The sequence below is a fragment of the Lutra lutra genome, chromosome 4 (genome assembly GCF_902655055.1).
Source record: "Lutra lutra chromosome 4, mLutLut1.2, whole genome shotgun sequence".
Taxonomy (NCBI): Eukaryota; Metazoa; Chordata; class Mammalia; order Carnivora; family Mustelidae; genus Lutra; species Lutra lutra.
The window spans coordinates 144,139,422-144,162,721 of record NC_062281.1 but is presented as its reverse complement, the minus strand read 5'-3'; the positions used below and the strand labels follow the sequence as shown (position 1 = coordinate 144,162,721).

Below are 23,300 nucleotides of genomic sequence, written 5' to 3'. Positions count from 1 at the left end.
GATTTCTGGGTCGCCACTGGCTCAGTAAGTTTCTGGTCTTGGCAGGAATTCTTGAAAAGTCTTTGAGCAATGCTTATTCTCTGATCTGGAAACATAGTCACGGAGAGCAGTACTTGGTGGCCAGCATCACAATGCTGCGTGTTAACAAGCAGCCCAAAGACTGTCAGGTGATTTACAGTCCATGTTGTAATTCATGAATAGGTTATGCTCATGAATTATTTTTTTGGAGTTGTACCACGTTTTCCCATAGAAGAATATGGTAGAGGATATTTAGTGCTGTTGGTTAGCATTTTAACAATGACTTAAGCTATGGTGCTTTGGAATTTTACGAGTACTCTAACTAGTACAATAACCTGTAAAGAGATTTGTGCAGGAACAGAAACACTCCCAGATTCAAATCATGGACGGGTGCACCTGTGCCTTATGTCAGTGCTCAAGAAAGAGCTGTGTTTAAGGCAATTGCTCTTTGAGTAAACAAGATTCTGAACACAATAAATCATCTCTGATGGAAAGCTGTTGCTGAAAGGGATCCCTCTGACCCCCTGAGTTTTGTCTCTTACTACTTCTATTGGCGCTTACCTTCCCTACCTTAGAGTTGGGTATCCTTAGGAGCTACCAGAGCCCATTTCTTATTATGCTTACTTCTGCTTATTCCAGCTGAAACAGGCAAGTAAAGGGATGTTATTTTTTATTTTAAGATTTTTATGTATTTATCTGACAGAGCGACCCGGTGAGAGAGGGAACACAAACTGGGGGAGTGCGAGAGGGAGAAGCGGGCTTCCTGTGGAGCAGGGAGCCTGATGCGGCGCTTGATTTCGGGACCCTGGGATCATGACCTGAGCCTAAGACAGATGTGTAATGACTGAGCCACCCAGGAGCCCCAGGAATATTATTTTTTTTTAAAGATTTTATTTATTTGAGAGCGAGAGAGAGAGGGAGCGAGAACGAGCTCGAGCAGAGTGAGGGGCAGAGGGAGAAGCAGATCCAGGGCTTCATCCTGGGATGCCGGGGTCCTGACCGGAGCGAAGGGCAGGTGCTTAACCGAGCCATCCACGCGCCCCCGGAATGTTAAAATGTAGATAAAGAAAACAAAATTATCTGTAAGTTATATATTTTATAATTGCTTATCTGAAACCTTGGCTTTATTTGTGTATTGTTGGCTTAGGGAGGTAATTGCCTTACTCTAAGGGGATGATGTGCACTGAGAGGGGTAAGAAGTGAGAAGTGGGAAAATCAGAACACTAGTCTGTGTATTTGGGCTTATCCTTATCTGCAGAGACTTGTCCTTGGTTGCTGTGCTGAATATCTTTCATTGGTTCCTCCAGATCTGTCTCCATCCTTCTTACCTGCGCTGTGTCCTGGGAGGCTTATCTTACTGTGCATTGCACTGACAAGGCTCTGTCCTCTGGTTTCTAGGTTGCATTTGGCCAGACCCACAAGTGGGAGATCAAAGAGTGGAGGAGCGATAGATTGGAGCATTTATTCACCCAGCTCCCTTTCTGCTGGGATACCCTGGGTTGGCTGTTTCCTCTTTCAAAGGTCACAGTTCTTTCCAATGGTGCCCTCCGTGCAATTAAGCTCTCGGGGTTGTTGTAATCATCGCCTTTGCCTCTTTAGGCTTAGGGGCTATAGGGGACTGTTGCTAACCATAGGCTTTTTTTTTTAAAAGCCTTTGTAAGTATCTCTTAAAAATTCTCTCCAGTTACCGAGTTTTTAAGTATGCCATATGTTTCGTGCTGAGAACCTGATGCTATTGCCTACCCAGTCTCCTTATTTTCTCTTTGTTTTCCCTAATAGCACCCAGATTTTTCTTTGAGGCTCTACTCCTCCCTCATTATTTACCAGCTTATATGGCTTGGGTCAATTTGATAGAGATTACCCCCATCGTTTGGGTGACATAAACCAACACACAGTGTTCTTCCCTTTTGGCATTAGAGTTGGTTACAGTATGGGCAATAACCTGGCCCTAAGCCAGTCAGTATGTCACAGTGCCTTGGCCACAGTGATTGTTTCAACCCAATATAATAAGAAGCTTAGAACCTTTGTTGGCTTGTTAAGGTGGGGGATTCTCTTTCTTCCCACTGGATACGAGTGCAGAGACCTACTACCCTGACTGCAGCTGTCAATCTGGGGACAGAAGCAGACATCCAAAGGAGGACTGATCCAAAGGGAAACAAAGTAGAGAAGCTGGACTGGAGCCCTGATCAAACTATGTCTGAAACCTACCTCTGGATTTCATAGTTATACAAGTCACTAAGTTCTCTTTATTTCATGAATTTCAAGTTGGGTCTTATGTTACAACCAACCATTAGTATCCTAATACAGAATTTTGATTTTTGAACAAAAGCATAAAATCTCCATATTGGAAGGGATGGTAGAAGAGATTTTATCTGACTCTTCTGCTTACTGTGTACAGCTAATTTAGAGTTCTTGACACATGAATTCTTGTACACTTTGTTAAAAGGTGTTAACCTTTACTTTCGAAGACATCACTCTTGGTAAGGTATCCTAGTCCATCTTCAGATAGCTTTATTATAAATATCTTATTTATACTGAAAATATAAGTTAATTTCCCTGAAATTTTGATTTCTTGATCCAAGTTCTCTCCTCCCATAATACAGAGAATTTATGGCATTGATTTTTAACTTATAACTTCAATGCCTCCAAACCACTAGTTTTTAGGAGTCCAGATTTCCTTGCAGTCTTATTTATTTTCCCCTGGACACACACCACTACCACTTTGTCATTGTATCTCTTAAAACAGGAGCATGGAGGTCTTCCTGTAATCCCTCTGCCAGAAGAAATTTCTCTTTCCTCTGGATATCTAGAACAACAATAACCCATTTGGTTTATTGGGTACCTATTATTGCCAGACACTGTATGTTGTATTTTGCTTACATTTGTTTATACTGAATCCTCATTTCAAGACTGTAAGATTAGAATTACTCATTCCCATTTTATTGATAGGGAAACAGATACAAGATTAATGCCAAGAAGTTTCCCCAAGGTCGTTCAACTAATTAGCAATAGAGTGGAAAAGACTAATGTTTGTTTGATCCCAAAGCTCATATTCTTATCCTGCACTGTATTATAATTGTAATTCCCCTTTGCACACATTGTAATGTGTTTCAAAGGACAGGGACTGCGTAATATTTACCTTTGTATCACAAATATTTCACCTAGAACCTGACACATTGTTCCAAGGGAAATTTAAAACAGAAGAGTACCACCCACCTACTTTGCTCTTAAATGTTAGACTTCTAGACATATGTCTGACACACTGAAGCCCTCAGGATTGATCTGTAAAATGAACAAATTTTGCATTGTACGGTTGTGCTGGCTTTTTTGGCAATGATGTTACCCCACTTACTTACAATAATTCAGTCAACTGTTTATGGTTTAGGAATAGGTTGAAAGCCATAAACCCTCTCTCCAGGAAAATGCTAATATTCATAGACACACAATGATTTACACGCAAGTTCAAGGGATTGTGAATCTCTTATAACTTATGCCTGATCTCACCGGGGAATTCAGACCCAGGTTGAGAAGTGCCTTTCCAGGGGGATATCGTTTGATCATGTTTGTGGGACTTCACCTGAGTAGAGATCACTCGAGCAGATCCAGAGCTGCTACTTGAAGAGTTGTCAACAGACACTGTTGTAGGCCACCTTTAGGCCAAGGTGCGGGTGATCCTCCATCTAGGCAAGAATAGAAATCAGCCTCCTTAATTTTCTTTCCTAAAGTCAACTGTGTCGCTTCATGTTTGATGTAAAAACTCATTGCTCTCTGGCCACCCAGCAGTACCAACGGATATTTTTAGGCACTATGCCTGGCACAGAAGTTTACAAGGAATTGCAGTGTGTTATTTCCCCTCGAACATTTATTCAATGTCAAAGACTGTTTCTCTTTAAAGAACGTTTCTCTTTGAAACATGGGAAGACTCATGTGTTATTCAGTGTTCTTCACATTGAGTATTTATTGATAAGAAACAAGTTTCTCTGTTTTGTTAAGTTTCTGAGTCCCTAACTCATTGTGAGCCCCTAAACCTGCTTTTTATGCATTTTGTGCTTAATTTTGTGCTTATTTGCTGTCATTATCTTTAGGTGTGTGAGCTTAGTTCTCATTTCCCTGTGCTTGTACGTTTTCTTTGTGTTTGAAGCTTTCTGTTTAACGTTATCACCTGAATGCCAAAATAACATTAGAATTCATTGAATTTGTTTGTGCCTGTATTTGCAGGCATAAATTCTGCCTCTCATCCTTCTCCCTTATCCTACCCCATCAGACCCTTTTTGCCCCCAACCAATTGGGTTTTTTATCTTTCCGCCTCCACTCACTACTGTGATTATCTGCTCCTAGCTCCCAGCTTACTTATATTTCCTGGACTTTGTATTTTCTATTACCCACACATTTAACTGCTTGCTTTTGATTCCAGATTAGTCTCCATGACTCTGACTTTCAACCCTGTGGGCTTTTTATAGCCTAATCTAGTGTAAAGGTAACAGCAATAAACAAGAACATGTGAATCTATGAGGTTTTGAATTTTGAGATTCTCTCAAACTTACAGAAAAGAATAATAGGAAGAACTCCCCTCCCCCCCACTCTTGAATGAGTGAACACTGACACCATGCTTTACCACCCCATGTACTTTACAAAACTGGACATTGTCTAGACAGCCACATCACTACCATCGAAGTCAGAATAATTGCACCTAATCCTTGGATCACATTTAAGTTTTGCTAGTTGTCCCATGAAGGTCTTTCATAGTGAAAGAATCCAGTTCAGAATTATGTATTGCATTTAGTTGCCTTTTTAATCTTCTTTGGTCTGGAATAAGTCCTCCATCTTTGGTTGACTTTTATGACCTTGACCCCTTTGAAGTTGGTAGGCCAGTTATTTTGTAGAATGTCCTTCAATTTGGGGTTGTCTGATGTTTTTCCATGATTAGATTCAAATTAGTTATCCTTGGCAGGAATATCACAGGGTGGTGCATGTTTTAGATTTTGGGCCATTGTCGATAAAGTTAACTTTGATCGTTTTGATTGATTTTTATTGAAGTGGGATCTGCCAGGCTTCTCCATGCAAAGTTTTTTCCCTTTGCAACTAATAAGGATTTTAAAGGGGGACACATTAATTAAGACTGTGTGAATATTCTATTCCCTTTCAAGTGTTTAATTTATTTACTAATTTATTTAAAAATGGGCTTATGGGTTCCTCTGTTGCTCAATGAGTTATATTTCATTAATATGATCACTTACTTTCACGCTTAAATTATTTTAGATTTGGGCAGTGGGAGCTTCTTCAAGCTGGCTCCTATGTCCTCTTTTTAAATCTTTCATTTTGCAATAATTTTAAGTTTAAAGAAAAAACTACAAATGTAGCACATAGAGTTCCCATATATTCTTTACCCGGTTTCCATTCATAATATGTCTTAAATACCCAAGGTACATTAGTCAGGACTAAGGCATTAAAACATGGTACATTATTATTAACTGAACTTCAGACTTTGGATTTCGTTAGGTTTCCCATGTCCTTTTTCTGTTCCAAGTTCCAATTTAGGGTGCCACATGGCGCTCAGTTGTTATCTCCCATTAGTCTCTAGTCTGCACCAGTTCCTCAGTCTTTCCTTTTGTTTTGTTTTGTTTTGTAAGATTTTATTTATTATCTATTTGAGAGAGAGAGAGAGAGTGCATGGGGGAAGGAGCAGAGGGAGAGGGACAAGCAGTCTCTGTGCTGAGCATGGGGCCCAACAGGAGGCTCGATCACATGACCTTGAGATTATGACCTGAGCTGAAATCAAGAGGCAGACACTTACCTGACTGAGCCACACAGGTGCCTCCGTCTTTCCTTGTTTTATATGATCTTGACAGTTTGGGTGAAGTATCTTTTAGAATGCCCCTCAATTTGTGTTTGTATGATTTTCTCATGAGAGATTAGTGTTATGGAATTTTGGTAAGAATTCCACAGAGGTGAAGTACACTTCTGATCACATCATTTTAGGGGAAACGTGACTACCAATGATGTTAACCTTGATCATCTGCTTAAGGCGACATCTGCTCCATCTGTAAAGATACCACTTTTCCCATTCACAATTCCTTGGAGACTAGTCATTAATTCCAGCACACACTTATGGAAGGGTCTGATGTCCTTGTGACATGTCACTGTCATTTGCTGAGTCCTGCCTTTTTTTTTTTTTCATTTGAATATATATTTTATTTAGGATGCGGCACTAACAGCATGATGATAAACTGTCACAAATTTATACCAAGAAGCACACAATCTTTCAAATGTGGTGTTTTTCACAAGTAATTTAAGTTTAGCATTATTGTTATTTGGTACTAGAATCAAAGACGACATTTAGATTCTTCAGCTTTAGAGCCTTTAGTAACATCAAAATGATTGTCTAGTCAGGCAGAAGAAAGAAATTCAAAAGCAGTTTCTTTTTCTTCTGCCAGTTCCTTTGCTGTTAGGTCCATCTTATCACGTGAGAAATCATTAATAGTGAGACCTTCAACAATCTTCCAGGTCTTATTCTTGATTGTAACAGGGAAGGAGTACAGCAAATCATCAGGAACACCATAGGAATTGCCATCAGAGATAATGCCCATGGACACAAATTGTCCCTCTGGGGATCCAAACCAGATGTCTCTGACGTGGTCACAGATGGCTTTCGCAGCAGACATCGCACTGGAGAGCTTTCGAGCTTTGATGACAGCAGCACCACGCTGCTGCACAGTGGTGATGAATTCTCCCTTGGGCCAGCTGTCATCTTTCAGAGCGTCATAAACACCAACTTCCTTTCCTTGCAGTTTCACCTTGGCATGGCTGACATCTGGGTACTGAGTTGAGGAATAGTTTCCCCAGATAATGACATTCTTTACATCATCAGAAGTCACACCAAGTTTAAGAGCAATCTGAGCTTTAGCTCGGTTGTGATCCAGACGAGTCAAGCAACTGAAGTTCTCCTTGGGAATGGATGGTGCTGACTTGGCGGCAGTCAGGCAGTTGGTATTGGCTGGGTTCCCCACCACGATAACCTTAACTGACTTCTTGGCATACTTCTCCAAGGCTGCACCCTGGCATTTGAAGATTTTCACATTTGCTTTAAGTAAATCTTTCCTCTCCATGCCATCTCTTCTTGGCATGGAGCCCACAAGAATGGCCACATCCAGGTCTTTGAAGGCAACATCTTCTTTATCTGTTGCAATGACATCTTTCAGGAGGGGAAGGGCACAGTCTTGCAGTTCCATTAGGACACCATCTAGGACACCCATCATGGACGTGATATCCAACAGCACAAGAATTATTGGCTGGTTTTTACCAAAGACAGATCCATTTCCAATACTGTACAGCAGGGAATATGCAATTTGGCCAGCTGCTCCAGTCACAAGGCTTCTGATTGGCTCAAACATGATTAAGAAGTGTGCGAACAATTCCAGCACCTGTAAAATGAGCCTCAGGGAGTCGGGTCACCTCTACTGCCCTGCCTTTGTTTTTAACATAAAGATGTTGTGACTTATTTTGCACTTCCTGTGCTCCAGCCCTAGATTCAGCCTTTTCATGAAGGCATGTTATGGACCAAATGTTTGTGTTCCTCCAAATTCACATGTTGAAGACCTAACACCCAGTGTGGCCATAATTGGAGATGGGGTGCCTGTGGAAGTAATTAAAGTTTAAAAAGTCCTAAGGGTGGGGACTGGATCCAGTAGAAATACCTCCCAAAGATTAGTTGGCCATAGAGTTGAGGATCCATTTCTGAGTTCTCTATTCTGTTCCACTGATCTATGTGTCTGCTTTTGTGCCAGTCATATTGTCTTGATGATGACAGCTTTGTAATAGAGCTTAAAGTCTGGCATTGTGATGCCACCAACTTTGCTTTTCTTTTTTCAACATTCCTCTGGCTATTTAGGATCTTTTTTGGTTCCATACAGATTTTAGGATTATTTGTTCCAGCTCTGTGAAAAATGTTGATGGTATTTTGATAGGAATTGCACTGAATGTGTAGATTGCTCTTGGTAGCATAGACATTGTAACTATTTATTCTTCCAATTCATGATCGTAGAATGTTTTTCCATTTCTTTGTGTCATCCTCAAGTATATAATACTTCCTAAGTATTCTGTGGGTTTTGGAGCACAGATCCTTTACGTCTCTGTTTAGGTTTATTCCTAGGTATCTTACGGTTTGGGTGCAATTGTGCATAGGATCAATTCCTTAATTTCTCTTTCTTCTGCCTCATTGTTAGTGCATAGCAATGCAACTGATGTGCATTGATTTTATATCCTGCCATAATTCCTGTATGAGTTCTAGATATTTTAGGGTGGAGTCTTTTGGGTTTTCCACATAAAGTGTCATGTCATCTGTGAAGAGTAGGAGTTTGACTTCATCTTTGCCAATTGGAATGCCATTTCTTTCTTTTTGTTGTCTGATTGCTGAGGCTAGGACTTCTAGTACTGTGTTGAACAGCATTGGCCTGAGTGGGCATCCCTGCCGTTTTCCTGAACTAAGGGAAAAGCTCTCAGTTTTTCCCCATTGAGAATGATATTCGCAGATGGCTTTTATGATATTGAGGTATGATCCCTCTGTCCCTATGCTGTGAAGAGGGTTGTTTGTTTGTTTGTTTTTTACTATGAAGAGTTTTCATCAAGAAAGGATCCTGTATTTGTCCAGTGCTTTTTCTCCATCAGTTGAGAGGATCGTGTGGTCCTTGTCCTTTTTTAGTTAATATGATGTATCATGTTGATTGACTTGCTAATGTTGAATCATCCTTGCAGCCTAGGAATAAATCCCACTTGGTCATGGTGAATAATCCTTTTAATGTACCGAAAGGTACAAACGTAGTGATCTGAAGGGGCACCTGCACCCCAGTGTTCACAGCAGCCATGTCCATAATAGCCAAACCATGGAAAAAGCCAAAATGTCCATGGACAGATGAATGGATAAAGAAGAGGTAGTGTATATATACAGTGGAATACTACTCAGCCATCAGAAAGGATGAATACTTACAATTTACATCAACACGGATGGAACTGGAGGGTATTATGCTGAGTGAAGAAAAGTCAATCAGAGAAAGACAATTATCATATGGTTTTACTCGTATTTGGAACATAAACAGGGCTGAGGACTGTAAGGGAAGGGAAGTGAAACAGAGTGGGAAGTCATCAGAGGGAGGAAAACCATGAGAGACCGTTAACTATAGGGAACAAACTGAGGGTTGCTTGAGTGGAGGTGGGTGGGGGGATGGGGTAATTGGGTGATGGGCATGAAGGAGGGCACATCATGTGAGGAGCACTGGGTGTTATACTCAACTGATTAATTATTGAACACCATATCTGAAACTAATGATGTACTGTAAATTCGTTAATTGAATTTAAATTAAAAAAAAAGTACCCTCATCTCTTACCATCTCACAAGAAGACACCAGAGAGCTTGCTGTCTGTTATGTGCCTCCCTTTCCCTGCCCCGAATATGTGCAAGCACTAAAGCAAGGCCATGTGAGGATGATGAAATGTTTTTAAGCCATGTTAGGGAGTTTGGATTTTATTTTAAGGGAAATGAGGATCCATTGAAATATTTAAACAAGGGAGCTATGCAATTTGATTTCTAGCTGTCAGAAAGTAAAACCGTGTTGGTTTGGTTTCTATCTTTTAAACCTTGTTCTTGGCCTGATCCTCATGCCAAGATTAGGAGGTCAGTGATGCAGTAAGCTCTAGGAATGTGATGGGAATTGATTATTTCATAGATTTTATTTTTGCAGTGCTGACACTTAAGATGCAATACTTATAGTGGGTCACTGTGTTTGCTCTGGAGTCTGTTAACTTGGGTTTGAATACCAGATCCATCACATACTGTCTGTACAGCAAGGCACTATACTTTCCTAGGCCTCAGTGTCCTCATCTTTAAAATCTGCATTTTAGGGGCACCTGGTTGGCTCAGTTTGTTAAACATCTGATTCTTGATTTCCGCTCAGATCATGATCTCAGGGTTGTGAGATTGAGCCATGAGTTGGGCACCGTGCTGGGCATGGAGCCTGCTTAAGATTCTCTCTCTCTCTCCTTCACACCCGTCCCAATTTTTCACACACAGACACACGCGCGCATGAGTGCGTGCATGTGTGTGTGTGTAAATAAAAACATATATATTCCAGCTCATTTGGACTGAATAGGTCTGGCGATAATGTCCATAGAATACCTGGGATAAAATGAGCACTCAGTAAATAATGCTTACTATTATTCTGCTAATAAAAAGAAGCTGGTAGTTTATCTTTTTTTTTAAGGCAAAGTCAGAATGTTCCCCTGGCAAGAAGTTTGTATTCAAATGAACTTCCCAACAAAGCAGTTTCATTCAAAGTTGTTAAAAATTTACCCAAGTTAAAATTGACATCACATTTACTCAGCTAATATCACAAAAGATATTATATGATAAACCCTGCATTGGGCACAAAGGAAAAAAAAGAAAAAGTATATTACCTGGGGTGGAACATGCAAATGCAGTTCCAAGCAAGCAAATAGCATATATAGGTTTGGAGCCTAGAAGAGAGGTTTGAAGGTAGAAGTAAGAATTTGGAGATCACCGCATGAAGATGGGACTGAAGGCATCTCAACTCATGCAGAAAAAGCATTTGATCAAGTTTAACATCCATTCCTAATAAAAACTTGTACCGAGCATGAATAGAAAAGAACGTCTTCAAATTTGAAAATTATCTAGAATAACCAAAGTAATCGTGTTCTGTGGTAAAATAGTGAAAACTTTACCCCTGAGATTAGGAAAAATGCTGGCATCACTTCCATTCAAGATTGTACTGGAAACTGTAGCTAGCATAACATGGCTCACTGACTCAAACTTGATGCGTAGAAGGAAAATTTAAAAACTGAGCACAAGATGTCTTCATGGCTGGAGTAGGAAAAGATTTCTTAAGGCACACAAAATGCAAATGGTCAAGGGAAGAATTACAAATTTGGCTTCTATGACAAATTTCTCTTCACCAGAAAAAACTCACAAATAAAATGTAGGGGAATACATTTATAATACAGTTTCCAACAAAGAATTAGCATACAGAATATATTTTGAAAAACTCCTATAAATCAATAAAAGAAAAGATAAATACAATAGGAAAATGGCCATCAAGATGAGTGTTTTCCAGAAAGGGAAATAAATGGCAAATAAACATGAAAAGATGCCTATATCAGAGTTCTTCAAAGAAAGAGCTTATATGTAATATTTATATTAACATCTATTTATATTATATACAGATATACATAGAGCTATTGACTAATTGTGGGAACTGGTAAGGCACAATCTGTCAGGTATACCAGTAGGCTAGAGAGTCAGGCATATGTTGGTGCTACCATCTTGAGGCAGGATTTCTTCTTCTGGAAACCTTGTTTAAAACTAACCATCAGAATCCTCTACCTTTACTAATCAAGGGAATGCAAATTAAGATCACAGTGTGGTACAGTTTTATATCAATTAAATTGACAAAACTTAGGTAACTGGTAACACCAAGCATTTTACGGTTATGTATCAGCAGGACTCTCATATACTCTTGATGGGGACGTAAGATGCTACAACCATTCCAGCACATAAGTTGTCACTCTCTTACAAGGATGATCATCTGTATGTGTGCAGCCCAAAAATTTCATTCCTTCAGAAACTTGCACGTGAGCACCAGGAAATACATAAACATTTTAAGAATGTGTTAGTAGTTTTAAAATATGGAAGTAACAAAGCAACCTAGAAACAAACCAAATATTCACTGGTAGAGAAGAAGAATGGATCTATAAATCGTACTGTAGGCATAGAATGGAATATCAAACCATAGTGAATAAATGGCCAGGTAGAACACAAGTGAATTTTTGGAGCATAGTATTAAAAAAACAAGGCACCTAAATAAATAAATAAATGGCACAGAAGATTAAAAATAGCATAATAGCATTTCTCTAAAGCTCAGAAACAAGTGAAATGAATCAACAAATTGTTTAGGAATACATACCTACGTTAGGAACTCCAGCCATGGGGGAAGGTGGCAGGATAGGCTAGCAAAGGAATGCAGAAATCAATGGAACAGTGTCGCTAATGTTCCAGTCTTCACGTTTGGTGATGGGTTCCCAGGTGCTTATTTCATTATTATGCCTTATAACTTAATATGTTACAGGCAATATTTTGATATTATAAAATCATTAAAAATTTGCAAGGACAAGTAGCAAAAGTGTTTTTTTTTTTTTCTCCAAAAGAGTGGACTTTGAAATTAGAGTGCTTTAATCTGTGAAAGCCTTTCTTAGGAAAAAGAAATAAATCAAAGTAAGTTGGAAAAGGACTTAGAAGACAGTGTGATTAAAGCTTAAAACTAAGGCTGGGTTTCATTGTGGTTGTCCGTTCTTTCCCAAGGAGATATTTTGTGTGTGCAAAACTTTTTGTTTAATTCCAGGAAGTAATAAGGAATGTGGTCTGGAAATAGGTTGCCAAAGCTCTCTAATACTAGTTTTGATGAACTCCTCTTACTGTGAGAAATTTGTAACTGATATTCCTGGCCAGAAGGTGCTACTTTATTCCTTAAAATTAACTTGTAAGTTAATAGAAATGTCATAAAGTTAGAGTTTGTTTGGGTTCTGTGTGGTGGAGCGTAGTAGAATTCTGGCAAATGGTTGTTAGGACTCTCTTTCAGGTTTTAAGTTTTTAATTTGGCCAACTTACTGAGGCTCAAATTGAGGGGTGACCCACTTTTGCCTGGGTCAAATCAACCAGGACATGGGGGAAAATAATAATTGTTGTTGTTGTTTCTTTGCAAAAAAGCTTTGCAAGGTTTCCCAGTTGGCAAACTCTATATCCCACATCTGGTGCATAGAAAAGCTATAATCTGAAAGAGAGGTATTTTAAAAATAAAATTTTTAAGTTGCAAAATGCATCTTTGAATACGTAAGATCTCTCTCAGGTAATTCTCTTAGCTGAACGAGTAACATAACATCATTTGTTTAAAGATACTTGATAATGTGGGGAACCTGAGTGGCTCAGTGGGTTAAGCCTCTGCTTTCAGCTCAGGTCATGATCTCAGGGTCCTGGGATCGAGCCCCACATCAGGCTTTCTGCTCAGCAGGGAGCCTGCTTCCTCCTCTCTCTCTGCCTGCCTCTCTGCCTACTCGTGATCTCTGTCTGTCAAGTAAATAAAATCTTTAAAAAAAAAAAAAGATACTTGATAATGTGAGCAGCAGTGTCATGTTTTCTTTATCTGGCATTCGACAGCTGTTAAACAGTGAAATGAGAGATTAGAGTCTGTGCAACTAAAAGCATACACTGGATCCTTTCAAACAAAACTGAGCCACCTTCTATATTAAGGATTAAATTAGTCGATTGGCAAGACGTATACGCTATGCTATTGAGAGAATTAGATCTTCTTAATGAATACACTGTATGCGTTAAGTCCAAGGAAACACTGAAGCTTACAAAAACTACCATAGTAAGATGTAAACTAATCTGTATATTGATCACACTACTGTATAATTCATCAAACCGTATTATATGAAATCTGTAGTATATATATATTTGAAAACACACCTAATATTGATTTACTAATAGAGAATACTAAATTACCAACTTCACCTTTCTCTAATTTCTTATCATAGGTGATTATCTTTTTTCCACCCAGCGTTACGTTTTTGTACTTTGTCTATTATATCATTCTTTTCCCCCTTGCATTGTGTTAAAAGGGAAAATATTGTCTCAACTTGGAACTGTCCGCTAGTTTTTTTTCCATTTCCATGTGATCACTTATTAGGGCACTAATAATACTGTTTTTGTTAACTATTGGTGGTAGTATACTCTTTTTAGTTAGCTCTGGAAGGAATCCAGTAGTATGATGTAGGAGTTAAAGGTGCCAGACTGGTGAATCTCCCCTCAGCGAGTTATTTGATTTTGCTCTGCTGAGGTTTCTTGATTTTTATTTATTTATTTTTCTATAAAGGTTTTTTTTTTTTTTTTAGATTTTATTTTCAAGGAACACGTGGGTGGCTCAGTTGGTTAAACATCTGCCTTCGGCTAAGGTCATGATCCCAGAGTCCTGGGATCAAGTCCTGCATCGGGCTCCTTGCTCAACAGGGAGGCTGCTTCTCCCTCTGCCTGCAGCTCCCCCTGCTTGTGCTCTCTCTCTTTCTGACACATAATAAAATCTTTTTAAAAAAGAAAGATTTTATTTTTAAGTGATTTCTACATCCAACGTGAGGCTCGAACTTACAATGCAGAGAGCAAGAGTCACATGCTCTTAACTGAGCCACCCAGGTGCCCCCACCCTTTTTAAAATTACTTACTTAAATAATCTCTCTACCCAACAAGGGGCTTGAACTCATGACCCCAAGATCAAGAGTCAAGAGCATGCTCCTTTCTGTAGGATAGCCCTGTCAGTGTCAGGCCTGGTTTCCTGATTTTTAATGGAAAACAGTGAGTTCAGTGCTCTGGTACTTAGTAAAAGAGAAATGAAAGTTAACTATATTAGTGGCAAGAATAAGAATTATTATTGAGTTAGTTTCTGTTGTGAACTTAGCATATTGGCACTTGTATATGTTTAATTTATTCATATGCAAGATAAAACAGATCAGCTATAACTTTCCAGTCAAGGATCAGAATGTCCACCTATGTGATAGTCCAATTCCTTTAGAAAATAGTAATTCCATCTGTGTGTATTATGAGTAAATTTTCTTTTTTAGATTTTTTTTTAAATTTATTTGACAGAATCACAAGTAGGCAGAGAGGCAAGTAGAGAGAGAGGAGGAAGCAGTCTCCCCGCTGAGCAGAGAGTCTGATGCGGTGCTCGATCCCAGGACCCTGGGATCATGACCTGGGCCGAAGGCAGAGGCTTTAACCCACTGAGCCACCCAGGTGCCCCTATGAGTAAATTTTCTAAGGCCACATATCAATTCATTGACAAAATAATTGTATTCACTTTAGTGTGTATTTGAGTGCCTAGTATTTGCTAAGCAATACAAGGTATATACACATATATGAAATATAGTTCCTGTGCTCAAGTGTCAGTTTAACAGGAAGGATTAGGAATAGAAATCTGCTTTTTTGAGACCCCAGATGGGTGAAATTGATACCAGTATAAACAAGTTCAGACTGGATTAATAATGGAAACAGAATGAATAGGAAAGCCAGTGTCAACACCTTAGGGAGCCAAGCGGGACTAAATTGAACTACATACATACCTTGGTGGTGGTTATTGTTTTCATACCTAGGGATCTCTAGGTTTGTATCTACCTGTATCTATTCTCTTCGCTGATACTACAGCATCTACAAGTGTATTACTTGTTAAAAACTCAGTTATGTGTCGTATACAAAGAGAAATGTTTAATATTTCTGTCAGACAGGCATAAATAAAATATGACCATTGTTAGCATGGAGCTGGTAGAGGTCGTATCCCACAGAAAAGAATCAGAATAAACCTGGGGCACCTGGGTGGCTCAGTTGATTAAGCGTCCGACTCTTGATTTCAGCTCCGGTCATGATCTCAGTGTCATGAGATTGAGCCCCACATTGGGCTCCATGCTGAGCGTGGAGACTGCTTGGGAGTCCCTCTCTCCCTTTCTCTCTGCTGGACCTCCTCCCCACCCCCCACAACTGCTTGCACGCTCTCTCTCTTAATCATAATAAATAAGCAAGTAAGTAAATAAATAAATAAAATTGGAAGAAAACTTCATGAAAGAATATTTGAGCGGGATTTCAAAGGATGCGTGTGATTTCAGGTGACATCAGGTGATATTTAGTGGTATCTTTGCACCATGCAAGGTCAAGGTATCAGCATGAGTAGCAATTCAGAGTGAGGACTGGGCATGACATCCTGGTGGAATAGTGAATGCCCATTGAACAGAAACATGATCTATGTGCAGGTTCTGTACTGGGAGATATGCTTGGGGAGGTAGGTTGATGTCATACTTACTGGGCATGGAATGCATTTAAGTTAAATAATGGAGATCCGTGAAAGGTTCTTCACATGGCAGATGGTGGTGGTAGTGGTTGGCTAGTACAGTTGGATTATCCACTAACTGCATTTGTTTTTGTTTTGTTTTGTTTAAAGATTTTATTAATTTATTTGACAGAGTGAGAAAGAGAACACAAGCAGGAGTGGTAGAGGGAAAGCAGGCTTCCCGCTGAGCAGGGAGCCCGATGCGGGGCTTGATCCCAGGACCCCAGGATCATGACCTGAGCCGAAGGCAGACACTTAATGACTGAGCCACCCAGTTGCCCCCCACTAACTGCACTTGTGTGTTTATTTGAATTCATGTTTTGTCTCTTTCAGGAAGTTCATGATTTATTACAAGACTATGAGTTAAAGTATTGTTATGTGGACAGAAATAAGCGAACAGGTAAGATTTCAATTTTAAGCACCTAGTTTCATTTTGATTCTAACTGTGCATTATTAAACAAGATTACTGTCTTTTCATTCTTAAGATAATCTCTGAAATTCTTTTTTTTTTAAGATTTTATTTATTTATTTGATAGAGATCACAAGTAGGCAGACAGGCAGGCAGAGAGAGAGAGGAAGGGAAGCAGGCTCCCCACAGAGCAGAAAGCCCAATGCGGGGCTCGATTTCAGGACCCTGAGATCATGACCCGAATCGAAGGCAGAGGCTCAACCCACTGAGCCACCAGGCTCCCCAATCTCTGAAATTCTGAAGCATTAAGTCATATAAATGCTACTCACATGATGTGTTTTCTGAGGATAACATTAGTATCCTAAATTATAATCACATAATTTATATGTATGTCACTAGAGACATTATTTTATAAAGAATTTTCTAATATTATATGTTATGCTATAATAAATATTTATAGGCTTGGTAGCCTTCCATTTTTTTTATTGAAGTGTAATTAACATACGGTGTTACATTTCAGGTGTATAACGTTTTTTGGAGGTATACAACATATTGATTCCACAATTCTATGTGTTACCCTGTGCTCACCACATTAAGTATAGTTACCATCTGTCACCATACAACATTACAATATCACGGACTGTATTTCCCTATGCTGTACTTTTCATCTCCATCACTTATTTCATAAGTACAAACTGGAAGTTTGTACCTCTTTTTTTTTTTTTTTTTTTGACAGACAGATCATGAGTAGGCAGAGAGGCAGGCAGAGAGAGAGAGAGGAGGAGGAGGCAGGCTCCCTGCTGAGCAGAGAGCCCGATGCGGGACTCGATCCCAAGACCCTGAGATCATGACCTGAGCTGAAGGCAGAGGCTTTAACCACTGAGCCACCCAGGCGTCCCATGTACCTCTTAATTCCCTTTATATATTTTGCCCATCCTCCCCACTTCCCCTCAGGCAACCAGTTTGTTCTCTATTTTTTTTTAATTTTTAAATTTTATTTATTTTTAATTTCTTTTCAGTGATCCAGATTTCATTGTTATGCATCACACCCAGTGCTCGATGCAATGCATGCCCTCCGTAACACCCACCACCAGGCTCCCCAACCCCCCACACACTGTTTTTGTTTTTTTAAGTAAGGCCTATGCCCAGCATGGGGCTCAAATTCATGACTCCGAGATCAAGAGTCACACACTGTATAGATTGAGCCAGTCAGGTACCTGTTGTTTGTTTTTGTTTATTCATTTGTTTTTTAGATTCCACATATTAGTGAAATCACATGGTATTTGTCTTCCTCTGTCTGATTTATTTTACTTAGCGTTACACCCTGTAGGTCTGTCCATGTGGTTGCAAATGGCAAGATCTCATTCTTTATTGTGGCCAAGTAATACGGCCGAGTAAATTATGGCCAAGTAATTTGGCCATCGTATCTTTATCCATTAATCCATTAATGGACAGTAGGGTTGCTTCCATATCTTTAGTTGTTGTAAATAATGCTGCAGTAAACAGGGGTGCATATGTCTTTTCAAATTAATGTTTTTATTTTCTTTGAGTAGATACCCAGTAGTGGAATTACTGGATCATATGGCAATTCTATTTTTAAATTTTTGAGGCACTTCCATATTGTTTTCCACAATGGCTGCACTAATTTGCATTCCTATCAACAGTGCACAAGGGTTCCTTTTTCTCTTCATCCTCATCAACACTTGTTATTTCTTGTCATTTTGATACTATTGTTTCTAGCTATTCTGACTGGTGTGAGGTAATATCTCATTGTAATTTTGATGTGCATTTCTCTGATGATGAGAGATGTTGAGCATCTTTTCATGTATGTGTTGGCCATCTGTGTGTCCTTTGCCTATTTTTTTAGTCAGATTGTTTTTTAGTGGTTTTTTGTGTGTATGCGTGCGTGCATGGGTGTTGAGTTGTATGAGTTTATAGGTTTTGGATATCAATCCTTTATCATATATATCATTTGTAAATTTCTTCTCCCATTCATTATGTTGTCTTTTTGTTTTGTTGATGATCTCCTTTGCTGGGCAAATTATTTTTGTGTAGGCACAGTGGTTTATTTTTGCTTTTGTTTCCCTTGCCTAAGGAGACATATCCATAAATATTTTGCTAAGGGTGATGTCCAAGAGATCATTGCCTCTTTTTTTTTCAACCATTGGGGGTTTTATGGGTTCAGATCTCACATTTAGGTCTTCAGTTCATTTTGAGTGTGTTTTGTGTATGGTGTAAAAAAGTGATCCAGTTTCATTCTTTTGCATGTCGCTATCTCATTTTCCCAGCACCACGTATTGAATAGACTGTCTTCCCTATTGTATATTCTTGCCTCCTTTGTTATAGATTAATTGACCATATCGGCATGGGCTTATTTGGGGGCTCTCTGTTTCATTGATCTATGTGTCTGTTTTTGTGCCAGTACCAAACTGTTTTGATTACCGTGGTTTGTAGTAGACCTTGAAATCTGGGATTGTGATACCTCTAGCTTTGTTCTTTCTCGAGATTCCTTTGGCGTTTTGAGGTCCTTTGAGGTTCCATATAAATTTTAGGATTATTTGTTCTAGTTCTGTGAAAAATGTTGGTATTTCATTAGAGAATGCATTAAATCTGTAGATGGCTTTGAGTAGTATGGACATTTTGAGAGTGTTTGTTCTTCCAGTCCAGGAGCATGAGATATTTTTCCATTTGTTTGTGCCATCTTCAGTTTCATCATTGTCCTAGTTTTCAGAGTACAGGTCTTTTACATGTTTGGTTAAATTTATTCCTAGACATTTTATTCTTTTTGGTGCTATTATAAATGAATTGTTTTCTTTCTCTTTCCTGCTATTTCATTATTAGTGTACAGAAAAGCAACTGTTTTTTGTGTATTAATTTTGAATCTTGCAGCTTTACTGAATTCATTAATTCTAATAGTTTTTGGTGGAGTCTTTACGGTTTTCTATTTATAATGTCATGTCATTTGCAAATAGTGACAATTTAACTTCTTCCTTACCAGTTTGGATGAATTTTCTTATCTAATTGCTATGGTTAGGACTTGCAGACTATACTGAATAAAAAGAATGGACATCATGGTCTTGTTTCTAATCTTAGAGAAAAAAACTTCCAGTTTTTTACCATTGAGTCTGATGTTAGCTGTGGATTTTTCATGAATGACCTTTATTTAGCTTAAGGTATCCCCTGAACACACTTTGTTAAGGGTTTTTAACATGAACAGATGTTGAATTTTGTCAAATGCCTTTTCTGCATGTATTGAGGTGATTTTATGGTTTTTATTCTTATTTTGTTAATGTGGTTTATCACATTGATTGATTTGTGAATATTGAACCTCCCTGCATTCCTGGAATAAATCTCACTTGTTCTAGGTGAATGATCCTTTCAATGTATTGCTGAATACACTTGCTAATATTTTGTTCAGGATTTTTGCATCTATGTTCGTCAGAAATATTAGTCTGTACTTTTTTTTCTTTTTGTCTGGTTTTTGTATCAGGGTAATACTGGCCTCGTAGAATGTATTTGAAAGCTTTCCTTCCTCTTCTATTTTTTGAAATAGTTCGAGGACAATCAGTATTAATTCTTGGTTAAATGAAATGTAGAATAAACATATAAAGCAATCTGGTCCCGGACCTCTGTTTATTGAAAGTTTTGATTACCAAATCAGCTTTGTTATTAGTAATTGTTCTGTTCAGTTTTTCTCTGTCTTCCTGATTGAATTTTAAGAGGATGATATGTTTCTAGGAATCTATCCATTTCTTCTAGGTTGTCCAATGTGTTGACATACAATTTTTTGTAGTATTCCCTTATAATCGTCCATATTTCTGTTGTGTTGGTTAATTCCCCTTTCATTTCTGATTTTACTTATTTGTATCCTCTCTTTTTTCTTGATAAGCCTGGTTAAAAATTTAATGATTTTGTTTATCTTTTCAAAGAACCAGTTCTTGGTTTCATTGATCTTTTCTATTGTTCTTTAAGTTCCTAATTTATTTCTGCTCTGATCTTCCTTCCTTCCTTCTGCTGGCTCTAGGCTTGGTTTGTTCTTCCTTTTCTAGTTCTTGTAGGTGTTGGGTTAGATGGTTTGAGATTTTTCTTGTTTCTTGAGGTAGGCCTATAAATTTTCCCTATAAATTTCCCTATACATTTTCCTCTTCGAACTGCTTTTGCTGTGTCCCAAAGATTTTGGATCACTGTGTTTTTATTTTCATTTGTCTTTATATATTTTCTTAATTTCCTCTTCAATTTCTTTATTCACCCACTGGCTGTTTAGTAGCATGTTATTTAGCTTCCATGTTTTGGGGGGATTATTTTTGCATTTTTTTTTCCTGTGATTGATTTCTTATTTTATACCATTATAATCAAAGTATATGTGAAAGGATTTTAGTTTTCACAAATTTATTGAAACTTGACTTATTCTGGAGAATGTTCCCTGTGAACTTGAAAAGAATGTATATTCTGTTGGTTTTGGATGGAATGTTCTGTATGTATCTGTTAAGTCCAACTGCTCTAATGTGTCATTCAAAGACACTGTTTTCTTATTGATTTTCTGCCTGGATGATCTACCCATTGATGTAAGTGAGGTGTTAAATTCCCCTACTATTATTGTGTTACTGTCAGTTTCTTGCTTTTTGTCTGTTAATATTTGCTTTATGTATTTAGGTGCTGCAATATAAAAGAAAATTTTTAAGACTTTCTGATATTTTGCATTACATGTAGTTGGGAAAAATAAAATCTTTATGTAGTTTGAAAACATTATAAAAATAAAAAAACAAAACAACATTATAGTGTCTTATAGTAGAACTCCTAATATAATTCCTATACTTTTATTTGAGTCTTTGGTTGTGAAATTAGTTAAGTGAGTAGTGTCAGCATTAAAAAATACCATGAAATGGAATAGATATTTCAGAGTGCATCGCATGTAGTAGGAATTTTTGTTCTTATACTTTTGTTTCAGCAATGTGTATTTGTGTGCCGAGTCACAGACCAAAAATATATTCCTTACTGTGGGCCATAGTCAAAAAAAGTTTGAAAACACTGGCTTAGAAAATCCTTTAATTCATTTTGTTATCTTCTAGCTTTTGTTACCTTACTGAACGGGGAGCAAGCCCAGAATGCAATTCGGATGTTTCATCAATATTCTTTTCGAGGAAAGGACTTAATTGTTCAGCTCCAGCCAACAGATGCTTTGCTGTGTATTACCAACTTGCCCACTTCTTTTACATTAGAAGAATTTGAAGAACTTGTTCGTGCTTATGGAAATATCGAGAGATGTTTTCTAGTATACAGTGAAGTTACTGGCCATTCCAAAGGCTATGGATTTGTGGAATACATGAAAAAGGACTTCGCTGCAAAGGCTAGATTGGAGTTATTGGGTAAACAGTTGGGAACTTCAGCTCTGTTTGCACAATGGATGGATGTTAATCTATTGGCCCCAGAGCTCATTCATTCCAAGTGCCTTTGTATAGATAAACTCCCTAGTGACTACAGGGATTCAGAAGAGCTGTTGCAATTTTTTTCCAATATGCATAAACCCATGTTTTGCCAGGTATGTATTCTTAAGGTATCATTTGAAATATTTGAAAATTTCTGCTTATGTATTCTACATGCACTCACAAATTTATTATACCTATGTGAATATCACAATGGATAATCTAATTCTTCTTTAGTCCGCAGTGAAGACTTTATGGTCACTCTAAATTTTAGGTCAAGTCCTTTTGTGAATGAGTCAATTTATATTATTATATAGTAGATATGTCTTAGTAAACCCATCACTTATTTACCTCATTCTATCAATTTCTTGAGCCCTTCATCCTTTGATCCATTCATCCGTCCACGTTTTACTTATTATCTTCTCTGCACCAGACACTATATTGCTTAAAGTTAGAAATACAGAGAAGAGAAACGTACTCTCTCAATACTTCACAATTTTGTAGAAGGTAGTGACAAGCAAATAATTATAAATTATATAAAGAGTAATGTAATGGAAGATAGGAAAGTATTATGAAGCTTAAAAAGAATGTGTAATTCTGTCTTAATGGGATCATGGTGAGACATTTAGAGAAGATCGTGAAAACTAACAACACTGGTAAGACTTTTCATGCACTTGATCAGTAAAATTATATATATATTCTATTAAATAGATAAAAATATGTACCATATAAAGCTCCTTCTCTTGTAAGTGTTCAATAGCAACTGATGAACTCTTTTCTCTCTTGCTTCCCTTAATTTCTTCCTTCCCTCTCTTCTCTCCTCCCATGTTCCTTTTCTTCTTATCCTGTATTCCCTGCCCCCACCACCCACCATTTTTCTTTAATCATACATTTGTTGAGTCTCTACTATTACACTAGAAAGTTTGGAGTTGTTATAGTTTTATATATATATATATATATAAATGTAAAATTTATGTGTGTATATATATATACACACACACAACCACATATATATACACCTATATATTATTATAATGTATTATATATCATGTTTATATAAATATATACATTTATTGTATAATGTATAAATAACTAATACAGATTATATATAACAAAATAACTATATATACTGTATAACTCTAATTATACAAACAATAGATTAATGCTACCATCTTTTTCTTACATTTCTACTCCTCCAATCCCAATATATACATCAAAGAAACCATCTAAGAGCATCATAAAGTTAGAAAATTTTGTGACAGATCTTATATCCAATCTTTTCCCAGTTATTGAAAGGTAATAGATGTTGATATCTAATCCATATCCTTTTCTTGGATACTAAAATTATTCAGTGGTATTCTGTGGTCAAGGAAAATTCTTTGTAGTTGAGGCCTTTGAAACAAACGTGAGGAGAATACCCATTTATCACAACTTGTATTTCAATTATGTATCCCAGAGTTGGAAGGTACATGACAGGTTCTCTAATCTAGGTTGCCAGTGGTAGAAAAATGTTTGTTATAT

General features: G+C 37.8%; 2 protein-coding genes across 3 annotated transcripts in view; one reads left to right on the top strand and one right to left on the bottom strand.

The window, feature by feature from the left end:
- RAVER2 (ribonucleoprotein, PTB binding 2) overlaps window positions 1-23,300 on the top strand; it is a 98,991-nt gene that overhangs the window by 5,730 nt on the left and 69,961 nt on the right. For both annotated transcript variants that reach the window (XM_047726297.1, XM_047726296.1), the window contains exons 2-3: window positions 16,281-16,347; window positions 21,426-21,895. In XM_047726297.1, the coding sequence (XP_047582253.1) occupies window positions 16,281-16,347; window positions 21,426-21,895 (537 nt within the window). The remainder of the gene's footprint in view (window positions 1-16,280; window positions 16,348-21,425; window positions 21,896-23,300) is intronic.
- LOC125097990 (malate dehydrogenase, cytoplasmic-like) lies at window positions 6,181-7,474 on the bottom strand. Its single transcript, XM_047726298.1, has one exon. It carries the CDS (start codon window positions 7,407-7,409, stop codon window positions 6,405-6,407), a length of 1,005 nt encoding a protein of 334 aa, XP_047582254.1. The 5' UTR covers window positions 7,410-7,474; the 3' UTR covers window positions 6,181-6,404.